Below are 24,023 nucleotides of genomic sequence, written 5' to 3'. Positions count from 1 at the left end.
GGCCTGGCTTTTTTAATTCATTTACATTAGAAGATGTCATCATTTCATTTGATAATGAGTTAGATAGATTTCCGCAAAACATAGAGGTAAAACGTACTATTAAGCACAACTTTTTTTTTTTTTCTTTATAAGGATACTACACTACAACAAAAGTGAGTTATTGTGACGAAATCTAGTGAGGATAAACAATTTCGTCACTAAATGTTAGCATTCGTTTAGTGACGAAAAGAAGATTTCGTCACCAAAAGTTCAAAATGGGTGACGAAATCAATATTTCGTCACTAAAGATGTTGAAATTGGTGACGAAATATTTATTTCGTCACTATAGGTCATAAAAAAAACACAAAATGTAAGGAGACGAAATATTTGCATCACCAAAGGCCTATCTTGGGTGACGAAATTCTATATTCGTCACCCAATAAGATTTAGGTGTTTTTGGTGACAAAATAATTTTTCGTCACCTATCACTACAAATAATGAGGTTTCTTTTTATTTTAAAAAGAGTTAAGCATGACAAGGGGGATCGAACCCATGAGCAAGGGTCATTCCACCTAAGACCTAACCAGCAAATTATTGCACACAGTGTTTTATTTATATGAATATAAAATTATTTATTCTAAAACTAGTAGATATTTCTAGTGTTAAAAAGAAAAAGACCAAATACCCTTGAAACCTAAAAAATGACCAAAATATCCCTGAAACCTAAAATTGATCAAAATTAAGGGCGTCAAATGGGTGAGTTTGGGGTGGGCATAATTGGGTTGGGTATATAAAACCTATGTACCCATTAAAACCCATTTAACTAATTACTTCTAACCTAAACCCAACCCAACCAAAATTATTATGGGTAAACCCCAACTCACCAAATTATCAAATTATCAAAATTACTAAAATGCCCCTAAAGTGAAAATGACCAAAGTACTCTAGAATCTTTAAAAAAAAATGACCAAAATACTCAAAAAACCTAAAAATTACCAAAATAACCCTAAAACATACAAAATGACAAAAATACTCCGAAAACCCAAAAAATGACCAAAATTCCCCCCGAAGCCCAAGAAATTATCAAAATACCCCCAAAACATAAAAATTACCAAAATACCCCCTAAATCTAAAAATGACCAAATTACCCCCTAAACCTAAAAAATGACCAAATTACCCCCTAAATCTAATAATTGCCCAAAATACCCTCTAAAGCTAAAAATTGACCAAATTACCCTCGAAACCTAAAAAATGGCCAAAATAACCTTGAAGCCTAAAAATTGACCAAAATAACCTAGAAATCTAAAAATGACCAAATCACCCCTATACTTAAAAATGACCAAATTACCCCCCTAAACCTAAAAATTGACCAAAATACCCCCTAAACCTAAATAATTATCAAAATACCCCAAAATACCCTAAAAATGGGTTATTTTGGTCGTTTTATAGGTTAAGAGCTATTTTGGTCATTTAAGAGGTTTCAGGGTATTTTTGGTAATTTTAGAGGTTTTGGGTTGTTTGTGGCCATTTTAGAGGTTTTGGGTTTATTTGGGTCATTTTAAAAGTTTAGGGGTATTTTCGTTACTTTATAGGTTCGAGGTTATTTTGGTCATTTTCTAGGCTTAGGGGGTATTTTGGTCATTTTTAGGTTTCAAGGTTATTTTTGTCAATTTTTAAGCTTTGGGGTTATTTTGGTCTTTTTTAGGTTCCAGGGGGTATTTTGGTCATTTTTAGGTTGCTAGGTTATTTTGGTCATTTTTAGGTTGTTGGGTTATTTTGGTCAATTTTAGGCTTCGGCGTTATTTTGGCCATTTTTTAGGTTTCGAGGGCATTTTGGTAATTTTTGGGTTTTGGGGGGTATTTTGTAATTTTTAGGTTTCAGGATATTTTGGTCATTTTTTGGGTTTTGGGGGGTATTTTGGTAATTTTTAGGTTCCAGGACTATTTTGGTCATTTTTTGGATTTTGGGGGTATTTTGGTCATTTTTAGATTTTGGGTGTATTTTGGTAATTTTTAGGTTTCGAGAGTATTTTGGTCATTTTTTGAATTTCAGTGGTATTTTGGTCATTTTTGGGGTTTTGGAGGTATTTTGGTCATTGTTTAGGTTTCAAGGGTATTTTGGTAATTTTAAGTTTCAGTGGTGTTTTGGTTATTTTTTGGGTTTAGAGAGTATTTTAGTCATTTTTTAGGTTTCAGGGGTATTTTGGTAATTTTAAGATTTGGGGTATTTTGCTAATTTTTTAGGTTTTAGGGGTATTTTGGGTGGGCAAATGAGTTTGGGTTGATTTTGCTACCCCTAGATTCAAAATACCAAAAAAACCTAAAAAAATGACCAAAATACCCCATAAACAAAAAATTACCAGAATACGCCCCTAAAACCAAGAAAATGACCAAAATACCCTCCAAACCTTAAAAATTGACCAAAACACCCCTGAACGTAAAAATTTACCAAAATACTGCAGAAACCTAAAATTGAGCAATATACTTCCAAAAGCTAAAAATTGATCAAAATACCCTCGAAACCTAAAAAAGACCAAAGTACCCCTTGAAACCTATAAAATGACCAAAATACCCTTAAACCTAAAAATGACTAAAATATCACCCTAAACATTTATAAAGACCAAAATATCCCCGAAACCTTAAAAAATGACCAAAATACTCCTGAAACCTAAAAAATGACCTAAATACCCCTTAAACATAAAAAAAAATATCCAAAATACCACATAAAACCTAATTGAATTTCAATCGAATTTTCAATTAGAGTTTAATTTTGTGTCATGTGTCTCATTTAATCTAAATTTTTAAATTTTTGTGCCTAAATCATGTGTGCATGTGTGTGTAACTGTAATTAGTTTTAATTGTACACGTGCTTATGTACGGGGTTACACACTTGTTATACATGTAATAGCAATGTATTGCGAAACTTGATGTAACTAATATCATGAAAAATTGAGGTAAAACCATTTTAGTACATCTAAATATCCTGATTGAACTAATGTCGTATATGTTTAATAACTCAAGCTAACATCAATAGTATCACTTCAATTGATTAATCTCGTGTGTAAACACGGGTTACATACTAGTATTAATTAATTTAAATTATAATTTGAATTTACTATTTTTGTTATCATAAATATCAATTTTTGGAAGCATATTAAAATACTGTGTGTGTTTTTTTTTTAATTTGAAAACTTTAAATATCTATCATTGTTAGAATACATTAATTTAGTTTCCACATGTAAATAACATGTTGTTTAGTAGTCTACTGGTAGCACTTCATTGTTGACTAACACTGCCTCAAGGGTTCAAATACCAGCGCCAACATGTTTTTCAGCTTAATTTTTATTTTCAGCTTAATTTTTTTTAGCGCCATTCCCAATTTTTCAGCGCCAATTTTTTTTCATTTATTTTTTATTTGAAAAAACAAAACCCTAACCTATCTCTCTCGCTCCTCTACTCACACGTTTCTGCCTCCCACAGACCTCACGCCTCTCCTCCCTCATTGATCGGTAAGCTCTCTCTCTCATCGATCCTCTCTCTCTTTCTCTCTCATTGATCACCATTGTTGATGAGTAAGCCTTTTATATCACTTTTTAACTATCTCTTTGTACATTCACATTCACTTCTCATGTCTCCCTGTTTCTTTTCTGCATATGGTGACTTTGGAGTTATTGTTTTGTGTTTCCATTCGAATCAAATATGAATGAGGATTAAGATTTTGATGTTTTCAAATGATTCTTTTGTTGATCTTTGTTCTTTGAGAATCTGTTGGATCGCTTGGAGGTAGTAATAAGCATCTTTGGGTAAATATTTGTAATATGCAATGCTGATTTCACTTCCAAAGTTTGAGTTTCTACTACTTGGAATTCAAATGCAAGTCTTAAATATTTTATGCTTGTTATAACTTCAAAATTGTTTCCATTAGATTTATGTTGGCTATGTGTTTGCCTTTTGTAGGATTGTAAAAAATCATTTCCAACAGCATTATGTTTGGGTGGTTCATTGGAAGCTATCAGGCATCTATTAGGTGGTCGTGGTAAGAATTTAAAGTTTTGTTTTTTTTCTCCAACCATTTATCTACCTTTTAATTTCTATTTGCTGTGTAATTAGTTGTCTGAAATCAATTTAAATGATTAAAGAATTATTTGGGATGTGAATTAGGAAGGACTAGGATGTAATGGATGTGATACTTTGGAGTTGATGCCTTGATGGAATTATGGGCATTAGAATTTGCATTAAGGCTATCCTTTTAATTGCATAGGAATTAGTATAGTGGTTTTTTATTTTTTATTTTTGTTGGACAACATTTTAATGCTCTATTGAGGAAGCTACCTGTGCAAATAGGGCAAGGTGGTCAGTTGTCTTTTTAGTGATCATTACAGCAATATTGTTTTTTGTTTTACCTGTCTTTTTTTTTTCCCCCTTCTTCTTGTACGTTATTTTTATTTCCAAGATGCTCCCACTAATGGATTGTAATATTGATTGCAAGGTGGTCCATTATGCAAAAAATTCATTAGAATTTTGATTGCAAAATTTAATAAGCTCTTTAATATAAAGGGAAAGTTGTATTGGAACAAATGCCTAATCATTGTATTGTATGTTTTATTTCTTTATGTTGTCAGAAGCACCAAGATCAAGTACATGTACGAAAGTTTACATGTTGTAAAAATAATAAGCACTGGAAATGCCTCTAAAGCTATCAGTTGGTCTTCATCTTGATTTATTTTCTTTCATTGATTAAAAAACTTCAAAAGTTTTCAATCATAAATTAAACACAAAGAAATATCAGGTACTTCTTTATTTAGCAATTTGACCGCCAAAGGTATCAAATGTGTATACATGCATTGAACAAAGAGCAGTTCAATTGCATGTGCGCACATAGATATCTATTAATAACCTACATGGTTTTGAAGAAAATTAAAACCTTTTTATTTTATTTTACTTGCAACTTTTATATATATATATATATATATATATATATATATATATATATATATATTTATATTGTATCTCTCCTTGTACCAATGATATAATGGAAGCCAGAAATATGTTAAAGCTGAGTTAAAGGCTTGAAACGTTGTGTGAGTCAAAGTTGTCCTTCCATCTTTTCCTCCTAAATTCTAATCCTTTCATATATGTAAAGGGATCCTTGCTGGATTCATTTCTAACAAATGTTTATCTTTGCCAGTGTAGATTAGCATTGAAGCCGGATGGCATATTTTTAGGAGCTATTCTTGGTGGAGAAACCTTAAAGTTGCTATTCTTTTTCATTTATTTATTTATTTTACTTATCTTAAGTTAAAATTATACATCAATGCTTGAAATGCCTGGTTGATTTTTCTAATTGCTCATACTTGTGACTAGGGAGCTGAGAATAGCATGCATTGTTGCACAAATGGAGTGTGAAGGAGGCATCAGTCCACGAATATCACCTCTGGCACAAGTAATTTTTTTATTTTTTTTGAAGAAGAATTTGTCTCAGTTTCTTTATTGAAAAAAATATATTTTTATTTCTTTTTCAAGTGAATCCATGCAGTTGTATTTCTTCATGATTAATGTTGCATCTAATTGTCTTAGCTTCCATAACCACTCACAATTAATTTTTTTTCAATAATTTTAATTTGAAAAATTCTTGAGAAATGAACACAAACTTAATGCCCCATTTCACATTGTGAACCAGTTAACATATTTTTTTCTTATCTTGTTTAGGTGCGGGATGCAGGCAATCTTTTGTCTAGGGCTGGCTTCGCCCTGCCAGGTGTTGATGCTGATGAATGCATTGTTAAATATCAAAGTGGTAAGAATTTTCTCAACCTCTTGTGATGTTTATTTAGCATAAAAATGTAACTTTTAAAACAAAAATTAATTGCTGGTTTACAAATTCAGTGACCAATGAACTGGTGTTCACCAAAATACCCTCTATTGTATATGAACTACAAGCATCAAATGAGTTCATGGCTGGGTTTTTTGTTTATGTTGGTGGCTGTGTTTTTGTGTTAATGGTGGTGGCTGTGCTTTTTGTTTAATGGTGGTGGCTGGGTTTTTTGTTTAGTGGTGGTGGTGGGTTTTTGTGTTCATGGTGGTGGCTGTATTTTTTGTTTAGTGATGGTGGGTGGGTTTTTTGTTTATATGGTAGTGGCTGGGTTTTTGTGTTAATGGTGGTGGTGGTTTTATTTTTATTTTTTATTTTTTTATGGTGGTGGTTGTGGTTTTTGTTTAATGATGGTGGTGGGTTTTTTGTTTACAATGGTGGCTGGGTTTTGTGTAAATGGTGGTGGCTAGTTTTTTTTTTTATTTTTTAAATGGTGTTGGCTGGATTTTTTATTCGTTGTGGTGGTTAGGTTTGTGTTTAAGATGGTGGCCGGTTTTTATTTTGGATTTCACTTTATTTGTTTTGTTTTAAATTGGGATTTTTCTGCATTCTTTATGATTTCTCCATGATTTGTAATGCGGGTTTAGTTTTTACTTGATGAAAATGTTGTGGGTCTTCTTTCTTTGATAGTTTGGCTTCATATGAATTTTCATTATGATTGTTTTGTCTAGTTTGTTATTGGGTTTTTTGTAGACATTTTTTGCATTGTCTTACTAATAATATTTTTGTTGTTGTTGTAGTACATCTTATTAGGGATATAGGTTTGTAGTCTAGTTTGTTATTAATGCATTTTCCTTTATACTTGTGCAGATATGAGATTGGTGGCAAAAAGATAGCTTTTGTGGAACTACTTGAACTCAAATAATTTTCTGTAAAGTTTGGAAGTGAAGACATCATTTGTATATAAATGATTGTAATTACTTTGAACATCTTTATTGCATTTTTAGTATGGATGTTTTTTTTTTTATGGATTTGGTTAGAAATGAATGGATGTTTTTTTTTATTGATTTGGTTAGAAGTGAACAGGTTAATGTAATGATAAGTTAATAAAAAAAAAATTGGTGACAATAATTTTCATTGCCATATTTAATTATAAGCAGAATTGGCGATGAAATAATTTGTCACCTGATCTATAGAAATTAAAAAAAAAAATCCGTGACGCAAAACTTCATCACTAATCTATTGAAATTGGAAAAAAAAAAAAACACTTGGTGACGAAATATTCCGTCACTAAAAATAAGGTTTAGTGACAAAAAACTTGTCACCTATTATTTTTTATTGGTGACGAAAAAATTTCGTCACCTATCATTTTTTTATTGGTGACGAAACATTTTCGTCACCAATACATTCTGTGACGGAGCTTAGGTGACGAATGTTGTTTCGTCACCATATGTATTCAGTGACGAAATAAGAACATATTGTGACGAAAGGTTTCGTCACCATAACTCACTTTTGTTGTAGTGCTAGTACTACGATTGGTTAGGCAGCTGGTTAATTTAATGCTTCTTGTTCTAAGAAATATATCATGGCATTTCTTTTATATGCACTCTCTCACTTTGTATGAACCTACATAATTAGTATTCTCTCTCTCTCTCATATATATATATATAACCAAAACTCAGAGAAAATTATATTAGACTCTAAATTGAAGTCTAATTGTGTTCCATTTAATTTTTAATTTTTGTATCAATTGAATTATTAAGTGTAGAAAAAAAAATTTCAAATCCAATTAGATTCTAAATTGAATTTCAATTGAAGTCCAATTTTGCACCAAGTGTTTATCTAAATTTTTAATTTTTGTGGCAAGTGAATTATTGATTGCAAAAACCAAAGAGTCTAAATCCAATTAAATTCTAATATATATATATATATATATATATATATATATATATATATATATAATGAGAAACAATTACATATTTTAAAAATCAATGGTTTGAAAAAGGTGTAAATTAATACCATGCATAATTTCAACATCTTTTAAAAAATGTATTATTTGAACCGTATAATTGTGATTATTTTTAGTTGTACTTGTACACATGCATAAGGTTATACACTAGTATTATAAAAGAAATAATATTGTTCATTGAAATTCTTAACTTCTCATTAGATCCTACATCATTATTGCACTATCGCTTTGAACACCTTGATTATCTATCATCATTCCTTAAGATATGTAATTCAAGTTTAGCTATAAGTACTACAATTTATTACATAAATCTTGCAAAATTATATGTCAAAATTTAACCTCAAAAAAATTCAAATTAAATTATTTGTTTATTATCCTGTACTTCAAAAGGATTAGTCAAACTGAAAATAAGGTTTCTCTTAACCACTTAATAGTAAAATCATCTGTATCACTTTTGTGTTTTACTTTATGTTCCATCAATTATTACTTGTCATGTATTCATTAGATTTTCCTTATAAAATTACCAAAATTTAAATTGAAAAAAAAAAATTCAAACACATGATACACCATAATTGGTAAAGTATAAAATAAAACAAACATAAAACAAAATATTTGTATTCATATTCAGATTAACCTAGTACCCGTTTGATGTATGACTGAATGCATGCGGCATGCTCATAACACACGTTTATATGATCAAATCCAAATCAATACAATATACACATCATAACTTGGAGATACATCCCATTTTCATTTGACTCATTTATTTGGAGATTATATTATTTTATTGAATAATATATATTATTTTAATAAGTTGTATGGTAAAATAGAAACTGAGATGATATTATTTGCAATTCCGAATGCTAATTGTCTTACTAAGCTTACTTGCAACAACATAATCCTTGTTCACGCTATGATTTACTTTTTATCGAAGACTTTAAGAAGGGATGAAACTGTTGAACAATCGTTAGGTTATCCACCAAATAGAAAGCGCCGTAGCTTGTCATTAGGCCAACTATTTATATGTCACTTCGTCATCTCCCTGTTGGGAAACAAATAAGAGGACCCCACTGTCTTTTCCTTTTTGTGTCGTATGGGTACGATATCCATAAATGTTTGTTAGGTGTCTTTATTTCAATTAATTTTATCATTTTAAGATTGTACTTTTTGTGATCCTCAAAAAAAAAAAAAAAAAAGATTGTACTTTTTGTTATTATGAGTTGGGTAAATAGATAAATTTGATAAATTGTTAGGTTAGTTTTTTAAAAGAATCTTATCTGATTGTAGTAGACACATTAAATTTCTTTGAATTTTTTTCTTTTTTTAGAAACTAATTTCTTTAAATTTAGATATTAAATTTAACAAAATTTAGTTACAAAATTTGTTGTAAGTTGTAACCTTAAAATAAAATTTTACTTAATATCTTTTTATTATATTTAAATGTTGAAAAATTCAAATTACATCTTCTTCTTATATCTCCTATACTTGCAAAATTTCTAGAAAATTAATGTCATCAATAAATTTTTTAAATTGCAAGTTTTTGTAGTTTAAAATTATACATAAAATATAAACTTATAAATCATAAAGTGTAAAAAACATGCAATTCAACGATTAGATTTTCAAAACATTTAGTAATGTTTATTTTATTGAATAAGGTTGTAATTATAACCAATTTTATAGCTAAATTTTGTCCTATTAAATTTATCTTGTAAAGTCATATATATTTGATGTTGAATAATAGAAAAGGCTAAAAAATATTATTATTGAATGAATTTTTATTTTGGTGGTCTACACTATAACAGTTCATATTTATTAGGTATAGCAACCAGCATAAAAAGAAAAAGTAATTTACCAAAAAAAAAATTAAGATCATAAAAATTTTCACAAATTTTTGTCACATCCGTAGTTTGATGAATGTGATTAGTAAAGAAAAAAATAATGAGTTCATGTGTAAATAATGATTAACTATTCACAAGCTATCACATTAAATTTATGATAATAAAGTTGTAAAATAATTTGTAATTTTAAAAGTACACTCACAAATTAGGTAACCATCGTAATAAAAACATAAATTTGGCCCTCACAATGAGCTGCTTTTATCCGCTGAAAATTCATTGCACATGACCCACGACCACGAGCAGTAAGGATATAAAACCGACCAAATCGAAAGTTGACTCTTGTGATGGAGATAAGAGAACGACGGCTTTATATAGTATCCTAGCTTGTCGTTAAGGTTGTCAGACCATCCCAACACTTATTTATAATCTATATTTAAAATTTGGACAAGTTTTTCAAGAAAACAGTTTGGGAGAAACTGTTTTCATCTCTCTTCTGCATTTTACTTCTTTCGGTCGAAGCTAAAAAAGATTGTAAAACAAGTATAATATTATAGGCAAAAATGCACTTTTGGTCCCAACATTTTGGGTCAATTCCCATTTTGGTCCCAAAATTGATTTCTTTGCTAATGTCATCCCTAAAAAACGAAAATCGTTTTTAAAATAGTCCTTTCCGTCAGGCTAGAAACGGAATAATCCTACGTGTTTAACGGACCTCCACCTGTCAAGCCCACTCATTAAAATAATAATATGATAATCCTACGTGGACACCTCAGTCAGCCAAAACTCACATGCCACTCACGTGCGTGCCACCTCAGCTGTCCACCTCGTCTTCCCTCGTCCCAGACCCCTCATGTGACCCCACGTGACCCTACTCCTAACTGCCTTAGTCATCTACACGAAGATCCCAAAAATCCCCAAATTGCTGAGAAAACCCTAAAATTCTTACGTTGTATTCCTCATCCCGATCCCTAAAATCTCTAAATCAAACCCAGTTTTGAGTTGAACGAAACCCCTAAACAACGAAATCCCTAAAAAAATCCCCAAATCGCACACTGAAAATTGAAGAAAACAAGGTAGTTAGTCGTGGGTTGAAGCTTCAATCCAAATCTGCAGCAGTTTCAAGATTTTAGCAGCGGGTTGAAGCTCGAAAAGGTAACTTTAGCTCGAAAATGTCCACTTTATCTCTTTCTCTGTGTATGTATCTCTGTCACTCTCTCTCTCTCTCTCTCTCTCTCTCTATCTTTTGCACACACCGTATATGTCTCTCTCTAACTTTTTTCACACACTGTCAATATGCGTAGGGACCACTATTTCAGTTTATGCCTTTATTTCGATAGTGTTGTCTGTTTGGTGGGTGTTGTCTGTTTGGTGGGTGATTTGTGTTTGGCCTTTAAGGGAGCAAGTTGGTCCATGTGTTCCCTGTTAGCATTTAGATATAGTTTTATATTGCTTTGTGTTTGAGAAATAGTGTTGTTTGTTTAGGATTGTTATAGTGTCAGTGCATGTTTGACTGTTTGGTTTGGTTTTCTAAGTAATGGATTAAATAATGTTGACTATATATCTCATGCATGCAGAATGAACGAGTTCTTTACTTTGCATGTGCACCATGGTGGCCATTTTGATGAAAATCCTCTGAAGTATGTGGGGGGTGAGGTAGGAGTAGTAGATAACTGTGATCCTGATAAGTGGTCTAAGGTAGAAATTGAGGCCATCTGTAGAGATTTTGGGTATACACATGTGAGTAGGCTGTGGTACACAAGGCCTGGGGATAATGGGGTGTTCGAGCTGATTAAGAATGATAATGATGCAATGTTAATGACTGAGTTGGTGAGGGGTCATGGAGAGATTCATGTATATGTAGAGCATCCAGTACATGACCCTATACTTATTAATGATGGTAATGGTTTGCCTCTGGATGTTGTTGTACAGGCTGATTATGATGACCCTTTGTTTGTTAGTGATTCTGAGAATTTCAGCTCTAGTGAACCTGATCATCCTTTTGATGGTTATTATGATGGTTCTAATTCTGAGGATGATGATGACTGGGATGATGGTGGCAGTGCTAGTGGTAGGGATGGTGGCAGTGCTGATGGTAGGGCTGGTGGCAGTGCTAGTGGTAGGGATGGTGGCAGTGCTGATAGTAGGGCTGGTGGCAGTGCTAGTGGTAGGGATGGTGGCAGTGATGGTTAAGTGGAAACACTTGGGTGCAAGAGACCAGGGAAGGAACCAATTGTTGAGGAACCACAACAGGATGGGGCTGTCACCACTGATAGCAATGACACTTCTGGGGACAGTGATGTAGAAGGGGCAAGATCAATGGACCCCAACCAAAGATATGTGGGTGAAGATAGTGCAAGCAGTGATAGTGATACAATGATGCACATGTCTGATCAGATGGGGGATGGGGAGATGAACTCAGACTACACGGCGAGTTGTTGAGCCTAAGTGAGTCATCATGCGATGGTGAGTTTCATGGTGATGGTGATGATGACAGTGAGGGTGGTGCTACTGTCAATGAAAGAGTTGTGAAGAATGTCAGAAGGAGGAAGAAGTTCCCTGTGTTTAGATCAGTTTCCAATCCTGAACACTTGGTATTTGAGAAGTACATGTTATTTACCTCATCTAAGCAGTTCAAGGATGCTATGACTGAGTATGCTGTGAAAGGTGGATGGGGACTGAAGTTTGTGAAGAATGATGCTGTTAGAGTTAGAGTTAAATGCCAACCTCCCTGTAAGTTTTCAGCTTACCTTGCAAAGCTACCAAGGGAGATGAGCTGGCAGCTAAGGACTCTGAACTTGGAGCACACATGCACTAGGAGCTACAAAAACCCAAGGTGTTCTGCCAAGTTCCTTGCAAAGAAGTTGATGAAGAAGGTGAAGAGGCAACCTAATATTAAGCTAAGGGACATTCAAGAGGTTGTGCATGAGAAGTATGTTGTGAATATCAGTGCAGGAAAAGCTAGTAGGGCTAGGGAAAAGGCTCAGGAGTTTGTTGCTGGGTCTTTTATAGAGCAGTACAATAAACTGTGGGATTATTGTGCAGAACTAAGGAGATCCAGGCCACAGCGGTACGGTTGTAATGAAGACACACACATTCAATGAAGGTGACTTGGCTGAGATGGACTTACGTGCTGGTCTACCTTATTTTGAGAGGCTATACATCTGTGCAGGTGTAAGCAAGGGTTCAGGGTAGGTTGTAGGCCAATAATTGGGTTGGATGCTTGTCACCTAAAAACCAAGATAGGGGGCCAGCTGATGGTTGCAATTGCCAGAGACCCTAATGAAGAATATTTTCCTCTAGCAGTTGCAGTGGTGGAAGCTGAAACCAAGGACTCATGGACTTGGTTTATAAATTTGCTGCTAGCAGACATTGGTGATGAGAAAAGGTGGACATTCATATCTGACCAGCAAAAGGTATCTCCAAAACATGCTCATTTTTTGAACTTAAGTACATTCAACATATGTATACATGCTAACCACTGTTGATTTTCTTGGCAGGGGTTGGTGCAGGCATTTGCAGATAATTGGCCACAATATGAGCATAGAATTTGTTGTAGACATTTGTACAACAATCTGAGGAAGAAGCATCCTGGCATACTGATTAGGGAGCTGTTTTGGAAAGCAGCTAAAGCCACATATGCACATGAATTTGAAAGGGTAATGAATGAGATGAAGGAGGTTGATGAGGGTGCATATAATTGGTTGAAGGGACATACCACAACAGTATGGGCTAGACACGTATTCGATCTGATGCATTGGTACCAACACGGTCATCAACAACATGTGTGAGAGTTTCAATAGTAGGATACTCAAATTCGGGGGAAACCCATCATTAGCATGGTATGCTTATTATTTGGATTATTATTTGGATTTTGGTTACTGTATACCTTTGTTGCATGCCTTGAATTGTGGGTTTTTCTGTTTGCAGCTTGAGGACATAAGGTTATACCTAATGAGTAGATTCCAGCAAAACAGACACAGTATTCTGAGGGTGGAATCTGAGCTTTGCCCTAAAGTATGTAAAAGACTACATAGGGAGAAGGTGGGTAGTGGTAGGTGGTTAGCTTGTTGGGCTTCTGACACCAAATTTGAGGTGAAGAATGGTAACGAGCTTCATTGTGGACCTGGCTAAGGGGGTGTGGAGTTGTAGGAGATGGGATATCTTTGGTATCCCATGTTGCCATGCGATTTCATGCATATTCTTCAACGAGAGAGCAAGGTGAGAAGTACACTAATAACTGCTACCAAGTCAGCACATACAAAGCATGTTATGAGCACTCCATTGATCCACTCAATGGTGCCAATATGTGGACCCCAACTGGTCTCCCTCCTGTGCAACCTCCCATAAAGAGAAGGCCACCAGGTAGGCCCAAGAAGAAGAGAGCCTTAGAACCCAATGAACCAAGGAGGGGTCACAGCAAGTGCAGGGGTATTGCCAAGAGGTGCAAGTCCTGTGGAAAGATAGGCCACAACAAAAGAAGCTGCAAAGGTGAGGTTGGAGGAAATTCTTCACTGCCTGGTGCCCAAAACCAGAGGAGAAATATACCAAACCAGGTAAAAGTAATGTTTTGAAATTCTGCATGTTTTGAAATGTCAAGTAATGTTCTAACTTAGTTGTATTTGCTGCTGCTTGTAGACAAATTACAATGGCCAAGCTGGTGAACCAAATGCCACAAATATGCCATCAAACCAGCAACAAAGAAGCAACCAGCAGCCACCAATTAGCAACCAGGAAGCCAGTAGTCAGCATCCACCAAGCAGCAACCAGGAAGCCAGCAGCCAGCATCCACCAAGCAGCAACCCTGCAAGTACCAATCCAAGGAAGAGAAGGAGGGGGTCTGTCACAAGTGAAACTCTAACTGCATCAAGAAATGCATCAAGGTATAGGGAGGCACTGAGGTTTGCTGAGAGCCAGGCATCTGTGCATGGTCCAAGGGGGTAGGCTGGTGGAGTGCAGTGGGTTTACATTTTTGAGCTTTTGTAATTGGCAAGACATGGCCTATTTTTTGGTTTAAATTAAGTACCTGGATTATGGCAGACATTTGTAATTGGGTATAGGCAGTGTTAGTAGTTACTGTAACTAGTGTTGGTAGTTAGTGCATTTTTGGATATTTATGAATGACCTTATTGATGCAGACCTGAACTTTGATGTATTGTTTTGGAGCTTCTTTTGTTTTGTGTTGGAATTGCAATTTGGTAGTGCAGATTTTGAATTGCACTTAATTGGGTTGTTTTGGAGTGCAGATTTTGAATTGCACTTAATTGGGTTGTTTTGTGTATCAATTAAGGCAATTTGGTATGGTAGTTAGTCTTTGTGTTGGTAGTGCAGCTTTAAAACTGCAGATTTGGTATTGCAGATTTGGTAGTGCAGATTTGCTTCTTTTGTTTTGTGTTGGAATTGCAATTTGGTGACTTGTAATTAACCTGTTGATGACTTGTATTGCAATTTGGTGCTGCAAATTTGGTGACTTGTAATTAACCTGTTGATGACTTGTATTGCATATTTACTGCAGGTTAATGCAAATTTGGTAACCTGTTGTGTATTGCAAATTTGGTGAAATTGTTGTACATTGCAGCAAAACAAAATTTAGATTACCAATATTGCAGATTTGGGAAATTAACAATCTAATTGCAATCAATTAAGGTAATTAACAAAGGATAACACTGAACTATGTCATTGCATTGCATATTTCATTCTGACATCATTTGGATACAAAGGATAACACCACATTGTCCTAACCCTGCCAAAACATTGTCCAAAACATTCTACCCCCATACCCCACCCATCTAATTCACCAAAGCTAGAATCACACAAAGGCATATCCCACACAGTATCAGTGACAATATCAAACAGACTGTCAAAGCTTCTCCCTCTTCTTGCGAGTTGAAACCTCCACTTGGAGCCTGAGAATTTTCTGCCTCATTTCTGGGATTAGCACCTTCCCACGCTTACAAATCTCATCATCAATCCATTGGAAGAACTTGCATTTCTTACCAACCTGAAATTAAACCCAAATTCCAAACAAAATTCCAAACAACAAAACCAAATTAACAAACCCAAATTAACAAAATGAACAGACAACAAAATTAACAAACCAACTTACCCAGTAATTGGGACACCCATAGAACCTTCTCCCTGGATTGTTCTCTGTCCAAGACACCACTAGCACGGGCTTCTGAGGGGAGGGGCAATAGCACATGCGTGGTGCTCTCCTCCTCAAGCTTCCCTCCGATGATGCAGAGGCAGATGCAAAGCTAGCTTCCATTCTCCTTCCTCGGACTGGAGTGCGATTTGGGGATTTTTTTAGGGATTTCGTTGTTTAGGGGTTTCGTTCAACTCAAAACTGGGTTTGATTTAGAGATTTTAGGGATCGGGCTGAGGAATACAACGTAAGAATTTTAGGGTTTTCTCTGCAATTTGGGGATTTTTGGGATCTTCGTGTAGATGACTGAGGCAGTTAGGAGTAGGGTCACGTGGGGTCACATGAGGGGTCTGGGACGAGGGAAGACGAGGTGGACAGCTGAGGTGGCACGCACGTGAGTGGCATGTGAGTTTTGGCGGCTGACTGAGGTGTCCACGTAGGATTATCATATTATTATTTTAATGAGTGGGCTTGACAGGTGGAGGTCCGTTAAACACGTAGGATTATTCCGTTTCTAGCCTGACGGAAAGGACTATTTTAAAAACGATTTTCGTTTTTTAGGGATGACATTAGCAAAGAAATCAATTTTGGGACCAAAATGGGAATTGACCCAAAATGTTGGGACCAAAAGTGCATTTTTGCCTACTATAATCACACATACTTTGACATAAATTACATGTGCATTCTTTTCTTTTTTTTCTTTTTTTCTTTTTTTGAGATTAAAGATAGAAAAAATGTATCCATCAAAATAAAATGTATGATACACTTTTGTTACTTCATCTAGCCTGAATGATATTCAAAATAACATTTATCCATTGAAAAGAGACATAGAAGTTTTCTTCGGAGCGGCAAAACTTTTCCTTGCCTAGAGCTTTTTCAGCAACATTAATTTTACTAATATTTTTACTATGTTTGTTCCCTCATATTCTAAACAACTTCATCCAAAAACTTTTCAAATGATTATAAATTTATAATTAAAATAACACATACCTAAGTAGTAAGTATATATAAATGTTAACATATTAAGAAGAAATAAGAGGGGAGGGGGGGGGGGGGGGGGGAGAATCACAAGAGACTAGCTAGCCTTGTTTAATTTTAAACACCTAAATTCACATCACAAAGCCTTGAACTTTGATATATTCACTCGTCAAATTTGAATGTTAAAATATACGTAGTGAATGTAATACAAATATGAAAATCTTAAAAACTATCGTGGTTATGGTACATGGTATTACTTAAACATAATAACCCATAATATTGTAGAAAATCAAAAATCATAGTCTAACTTAACTAACTGACCTCTTCTCAAAAAAAAAAAAAACTCTAAAGTGTTTATGGTATTTATAAGTTGCGAGAGATAGGTTGCTGCACGAGGGCCCAAGTCGTTTTGGCAACGAGTCTCCCAATATAGATAAACCCCACCCCCCATGTGATTCATAACTTAAGAGTGGGGGCAGATTTAAAGAATGCAATGTTTCACGGCAGTGAGTTAGCTGGACAATAATGAAGAGTACTGCTATAGGGAGGATGAGCTAATGTTTGCACATATATTTTGAAAGGATTATGACTTAATTTCTTTGTGAATTATCTATAAAATATGCTTACACTAACAAGAATTTACAGTGAATTGGGGGCACAGGTGACCTTCTCTGACTTCTCATTTCGCCTTTTAAGGAGAGCCTCTGAGATTGGATTTCTCATTAATGAGCGGATGACTATTTGTGAGCTGAGATCAGTCATCCATTATCAATAGATTGATCTCAATTCCACTAATTAATACCATTCTGACGTGACAATAATGTAATTTCATCAAATTAAAATAAATAAAAAAACCAATATAGTTTTTCCTTTTTTGGAATCGAAAGAAACAGTAGAGCATCTAACCATTGAGAATTAGTTGTATACATGATTTATAATAATAATTTATTTTTCTTTCTTTTTTAAAGACCTGTAAGGTTTTTTTTTTTTTTTTTTTTTTTCATCTATAAATGCCTAAATAAGGTGCTTCAAAAATCTTTTTCTTTCTTTTTAGAAAAAAATCACACAATCAATCATAAAAGAACGACATCATATTAATTAATTATTAATGCCTGAAATGATTTGAAGAATGGATGACAAATACAAGGCTGAAATGTACTAGTGGGTGTTAACACTGCTAGCTATAAGGATCAGATCAGATGGCTCAAAGACATGCAATAAAGGTGGTAGTTCAGTCCTCATTATTATTTTCAATTGTATTCTGAGCCCAACTCTGGTAAGAACAGACGAACTCATGAAAGGAAATTATAACATATTACTTTCAAGTTATTGCGAGTACTGAGTAGACTATTGTCCCAATGATTTGTAAGTTAGGCTGTGGTGATTTGAGTGTAAAATCATTTCAGATGAAAATATTCTCGAAAATGAAAAATAATTTCTAGTGTTTGATGACATTTAAAAAAAATACTTTGAAAAATATTTTTTAATGTTTAGTTGTATTCTTGAAAATACTATAAAAAACACATTTTCTATTTGTTGCTCACATTTTCTCGCATATTCTTAGCTTCCAAACAAATATATAATATCATTTCTCAATGTGTAAACACAATTTATCAATACATAACCACAAAAGAAAAAAAAACCAAAAAAAAAAAATTCATCAAATCCGGTCAGAGAGAGAGAGAGAGAGGCGACTGAGTTCCACGTTGAGGCGAGATCGGCAATGGCGAAGGTGAAGGCGCGATCGGCAATGGCGAAGGCAAGATCGCGATCGGCGATGGCGCGATCGGCGATGGAAAGGCGAGATCGGCGATGGCAAAGGCGAAGGCGCGATGGCGAAGGCAAAGGCGCTGCGGAGGCGAAGGCGAAGGCGCGAATCAGATTGGAGAAGGCGAAGGTGCAATCTCGCCGGTGCTGGAGTGTGACGAGACCGATGCGATCTGGGGTTGAGGCCAGTGCTGGGGTGCGACTCGCCGATGCTTGGTGCGATCTCTTCTTGCTGTTTCTCTCTCTCTCTTCTATTTTCCTGGGGTGGAATTCATTTGAAAGTAAAATAAAACCTGAAATGGTTTTACGCCCGAAATGCCTTATTTTACAGTCAACGCGGAATACCAATTCCGTTTGACCCAATCTTCAGTACCTACCAAACACACACGCGGGTGTAAGAGCATTTCTAGAAATCCTTTGAAGCCAAAACAAACGCAACCTTAGCTACTACGATTTACAATATTACAAAATGGAAATGCTTGGGCTTCTTTTTTTGGGCATTTAATTTTAAGACAAAATTTAGTTACAAAAAATTAGTTGTAGTATAAAGTTAGAATCTTACTCAATATCATTAACATTACTACATATTTTGAAAATCTAACCGTTGAATTGCACGTTTTTTTCGTTCTTAATACATATGTAAAATTTTGTAACAATTGGATATTATTTACTATATGATCAACTTTACTCAATATCATTAACATTACTACATATTTTGAAAATCTAATCGTTGAATTGTATTTTTTTTTTCTTAATACATATGTTAAATTTTATGACAATCGGATATTATTTACTATATGATTTATAAGATTATATTTTATGTATAATTTTAAACTACAAAAGACTTGCAATTAAAAAAATTTATTGATGACATAGCTATAGATATTTAATTTTCTAAAATTTTGCAAGCATAAAAGATATAAGAAAAAGATGTAATCTAATAGTGGATTTGTCAAAATTCACATCCAATAAAAAGATATTGAGTAAGATTATAGTTTTAGGTTACAACTAATTTCGTAGTCAAACTTTGTCCTTATTATTACTATTTTGTAAAGATATTGAGTAAGATTATTGTAGGGGCTGGATTTAGTTCCTAAACCTAAATGACTGGAGACCCAGGCCCAAATAACCCCACACAATGAATTTGTAGAGAGCGGGTTGTAAGACTGGGCTTCTATGGGTTAGCTAACGTTCATTATGGGTCAGGAGTAACAAGGAAGCAAGGAAAGACAAGAAGGCAGCCACAATAACGTAAAAGAGAACTCTCCTCGGCCAAGTCCGAGGAGATTAGTTCTTCAATATATTACCTATGAGACCTGTTTACAGTTGCAGTTCTTTGTGCTACAGTGTTTTTCTCTGCTATTTTTTCGATTCCCTTTCTCTGGGTGACCTTTTATCTTATATAGACCCTTTTAGATAATTCAGGTCTTCCATTTGTTGATCGTGCAAGCCACCACTTAAGTGCTAGTTCCATCAAACATCTTCCCACAACCCTTGTGAGATGCGGCAACCAAAGTGGCACTGTTCAAGGGTCTTCTCCACATAAATGCAGCCAAAAGGTTTGGTGGGATGCATTAAATGGGGTGGTAGCCACCATCCCCTCAACATGTCAAGGCTAACTCTCGCTCCTAGCCCATTTCTCTACAATATGTCCTCCTCTGGTGGCATACCGCTGACGTGGCCCCCCCATCTGAGGGTGAGACCTTCTCGGAATTGTCCTTGCCTCCTCGGCGTATGGCATGACACGTGGCAATGCTACTTTACCAAACCGCTGCACCCCACAATTATAGTTTTAGGTTACAACTTATTTCATAGTTAAACTTTGTCCTTCTTCTTCTTATTATTATTATTTTAATAGTTGGGAGTATTAAATGGGAAGAGGGGCAGTGCTGTTTTAAGGACTATACGCTAGAATGATGATACAAATAAAATAAGAAATAATATGATCAATCTAGTCAATGACAACTGTGTGTTAATTATAACAAAACAATATTTGTATTTTTATTATTTGTTTTTACTTATTTTCTAATGACAGGCTGTTATAGAACCAATGTCAATTGAAGAGGGAAAGCCCTATTTTATCAGAGTTAGGACAAAGTTTAAGGATGCAATAAAATATCACAATATTTTCTCAAATACTTTTATTTTGACCTTTAATGTCTTAACTTTGTGGTGGGCCTTTTTTGTGATTTTGGGCTGGATTGCCTCCTGCTGCACTGGACCCAAGTATTCTGGATAAGAGAGTCGGGACCGGCCCAACTACAACTCACTTTGGTCCGGCTTGCGTGCAAACTATGCCTCTGTTTACCGAAACTATTGTCACATGCCCACGGCAAGCGAAACTGTCGCAGAAGAAGGTTGTGGTGGAATGGGTACAACAAAAACAATGATAAGCAAAATACGTTATTGTTATGCGAACTAAGTATACAGTCTTTCGCTAAAATAAAAGAAAAGAACAAGTTGTAAAAGTAATAATAAAGGCTGAAGGAGAAAATATAGCAATAATTAGTGAAGTCAAAGAAAAATATGGCTAGTTTGCCACATTTAGTTTAGTTACGGGGTTGTGGCCAAGGAGGGAATCATTTCCTCAATGTGGGTAACCTCGCAAGAGCATCCTGCCACGGAAATTACACACTTTGAGGGAGCAGACCTAAATGGCTTCTGCCCGAAAGTATTCCTAAGCAGGGGGTAGGCTTTAAAAGGGAGAGAAGGAGAAAACCCATTGGTGCATGCTTACCATTCTAATCTCTCTTGCTCTTTTTCTTTTAACTCTCTATTTCTTTTCCCTATTTTACTATTTTTATTCTCCCTTTTGTTTTCTCTCTTTTCTTTAGCGCCTTCTTGTGTAGCGTGATGGTGATCACTCTTGGGGTGATTGCTACAGTTGCCCCTCTTTTTACTGTGCACGGCAAAGGCTTTTTATATACAGTCTGTCGCGATTGTTTCTTTACCATTTTACCCCTTAACAACTTTTGTTTGGTCTGGGTGTCCTTGTCGACCACCACTGGTCTGTTAGCGCCCCAGCCACCACCACTTACCTATACTGGCTATGCCACTCTCCATTACCAGACAAAGAAGGTTGTTTTGTTTGTTTGCTCACCGTGGCCTTCTCATCTGCCATGGTGTGGGTGCTCTCCCTTCCTATTCCTCATGGCATGCACCTAGTGGTTTCAGCTCATCCTCCCTCTTTTTAGTGGTATGTCATCCCAGTAGGACATTTCCCCCAAAAGAGCTTGAGTAGGAACCCTAGAATAGGCTTCCCTTTCTCCCTACCGCCAGACCATACCCTCTCTTACCTCTGACTCGTGACCTACCACTCCTGTATTGGCTATAGGTACAGGCTGATAGGGCCTGGGTCTTGCACGTGCTCCACTTCTCGTGTACGTCCAAAACCTGCCTGCTTCACGCGTTTGCCGTGGTCTGGGGCTCTTCTGTGCGTTCTGCCGCCCACCTTTGACCTCTTATGGGGTGAACCGTCTTCTGATCTTTCATTATTTATTAGTTTGTTTATTTCCAAGGGCTAGACCTTGCTTGGGTTTCTTATTCTTTGCTTCACCCATAGTCTTATTGACATTCCTGCCACACCATTCTACTGTTCTTACCACAATGTTATTGGACCCGTGTTTGTTGGGCCTCTTTGGGTCTGCTACCCAGCCTTATTTCGATGACTCCGTATGGTCATTCATGTTACATTATTTTCCCAATCCGTTACATTGCTTGTGGGATCTTTTGTCCCATTTCTTTCTCCTTAGGTATCCTTGGCCCATTTGCTTTCCTTGGGCATCCTTGGCCCATTTCCTAATTCTGTATTCTCATGAGCACTTTGCTAACTATTTTGGGCTTCTTTGGCCCAATTACTTTATTCTTCATCCTTGGAGCTGATGGACTTTCCATCAACCCCTTTCTTTTTTACTTCATTACATTAGACCTGTTATGGCCCATTCTTACTTTTCTTCATTACATAATACCCATGAGTTTACTACTTCCTCCTTTGGGCTCCTCTGGGTCCATTTGCTTTTCTCAAGACCCAGTTATTTATTTTATAGGCCTATGATCCATTATTCATGCCGTTAATGGTTTCTTTCTATCAATCCACTAACTCTCTTCTTGCCCATATTGTTGGGCTTCTTCCTACTAGTGGGCTTTTTCAAAAAAGAGCCTCAACAAACTTATTATAAAAATATTGTGAAATTTTATTGTTTTCTTAGAAGAACTCAAGTACATATTACAATATATTAGGTTTCTTGTCAAAGTGTTGTAACTCACTGGTATAGTATGCTCTATTTTATTAGAACTAGAGTTTAAATCCCACTTCTCCATTAGCTATCATCAAGAGCGTATGCTATAAGTTGAAACTCTCTCTCAAAAAAAAATCTCACTTCTCTATTGCAGTAACTATCAAAAAAAAAATTATGTCTCCCAATTAAATTCAAACATATAACTATTTTGTTCAAAATAAATGACAATCATTGTGTTTAATTGGTTAATACAATTCCATGTGATTAAATTTCACTGAAAAAGCTAATTTGAATTGTATGTAAGTTTTACCATTTAATAATTGTTAGTACTACTACCATCCATGACACCTATTAATAAAAAAATTATATATAAATTTAATAAGCAAATACTTAATAATACAATTGAAAATAAAATAGATATTAAAAATAAATAATTGAAATTACTTCAATTTACATGGTAAAAGACACATTGTATAAGACCAAATTTGTTAAAAAATAATATGTTATATAATTGTTTACAATTAAAATAAATCTTTATGAAATTTTTAGAAACTCTGATTGTAATTGGTGCAATATTTTTTAAACATTGGTAGTAGAATTTCACTTAAAGAAACTAATAAATTTCCTTCTTTTTAGAGAAAACTAATAAATTACCTATATTCACGTAGTAATAATAATAATAATAATAACAACAACAACAACTAGTCGCTAACCCATGCGATGCATGGAAAATGTATTTGACTATGAAAAAAAATTCAACAATGAGTAAAGAATTTAAATTTATTTCATCATAGTTATAAGAGTAGTTTTAGGATCATAGTACTTTACAACTTTTTGCCACAACTTTGAGGTGGCAGTGGTAGAATATTGCTTATGCACGAAAAATTATTTATAATAAAATCTAAGAAATTTAGAAATAGAAAATTGGGTTAATAATATGCATATTATAGACATTTTGTTAATTAGTATTTTTTATAAAAAAAATGAAGAAATATTTAACTTCTATGCTTTTCTCAATCTTACTTAATCGTAGTAATAACAGTATAGACAATTCAAAATATGAAACAATATTAAAATTATAATACCTAATTCCATTATCTTTTACGTTGAATCCAAACAAATAATCAATCAACCAAAAATCATAGCTTTAATTAGGAAAACAAAAAATCACATGAACCCAAATAAAAGGCATTTAAGGTAAAGAATTAAGATTAATTTACTGAGACGGAAATACCAAAAACCCCAAGACTTAAAACTTCCAAATTTATAGAATCCCCAAATTCTATTTCAAAACCAAATA

General features: G+C 34.7%; 1 protein-coding gene and 1 long non-coding RNA gene across 2 annotated transcripts; both read left to right on the top strand.

Annotated features, from left to right (window-relative positions):
- Positions 1 to 5,188: 5,188 nt before the first annotated feature.
- LOC142611559 (uncharacterized) lies at positions 5,189 to 6,693 on the top strand. Its single transcript, XR_012840071.1, has 4 exons — positions 5,189 to 5,232; positions 5,344 to 5,422; positions 5,689 to 5,776; positions 6,662 to 6,693. It is a non-coding gene; the product is annotated as an uncharacterized LOC142611559 (long non-coding RNA).
- Positions 6,694 to 13,833: 7,140 nt separating this feature from the next.
- On the top strand, positions 13,834 to 14,548 carry LOC142638968 (uncharacterized). Its single transcript, XM_075813048.1, has 2 exons — positions 13,834 to 14,151; positions 14,234 to 14,548. The coding sequence occupies exons 1-2, from the start codon at positions 13,903 to 13,905 to the stop codon at positions 14,537 to 14,539; spliced, it is 555 nt and encodes a 184-aa protein (XP_075669163.1). The 5' UTR covers positions 13,834 to 13,902; the 3' UTR covers positions 14,540 to 14,548.
- The last annotated feature ends 9,475 nt before the right edge of the window (positions 14,549 to 24,023 follow it).

The sequence above is a fragment of the Castanea sativa genome, chromosome 1 (genome assembly GCF_040712315.1).
Source record: "Castanea sativa cultivar Marrone di Chiusa Pesio chromosome 1, ASM4071231v1".
Classification (NCBI taxonomy): Eukaryota; Viridiplantae; Streptophyta; class Magnoliopsida; order Fagales; family Fagaceae; genus Castanea; species Castanea sativa.
Note: the sequence above shows the minus strand (reverse complement) of the source record. Positions and strands in the feature narration are given on the sequence as shown.

Coding starts and splice junctions, on each gene's coding strand:
- LOC142638968 (XM_075813048.1), top strand. CDS start 13,903: ATGTGGACCCCAACTGGTCTCCCTCCTGTGCAACCTCCCATAAAGAGA. Junction 14,152..14,233: donor GGAGAAATATACCAAACCAG/GTAAAAGTAATG, acceptor TGCTGCTTGTAG/ACAAATTACAATGGCCAAGC.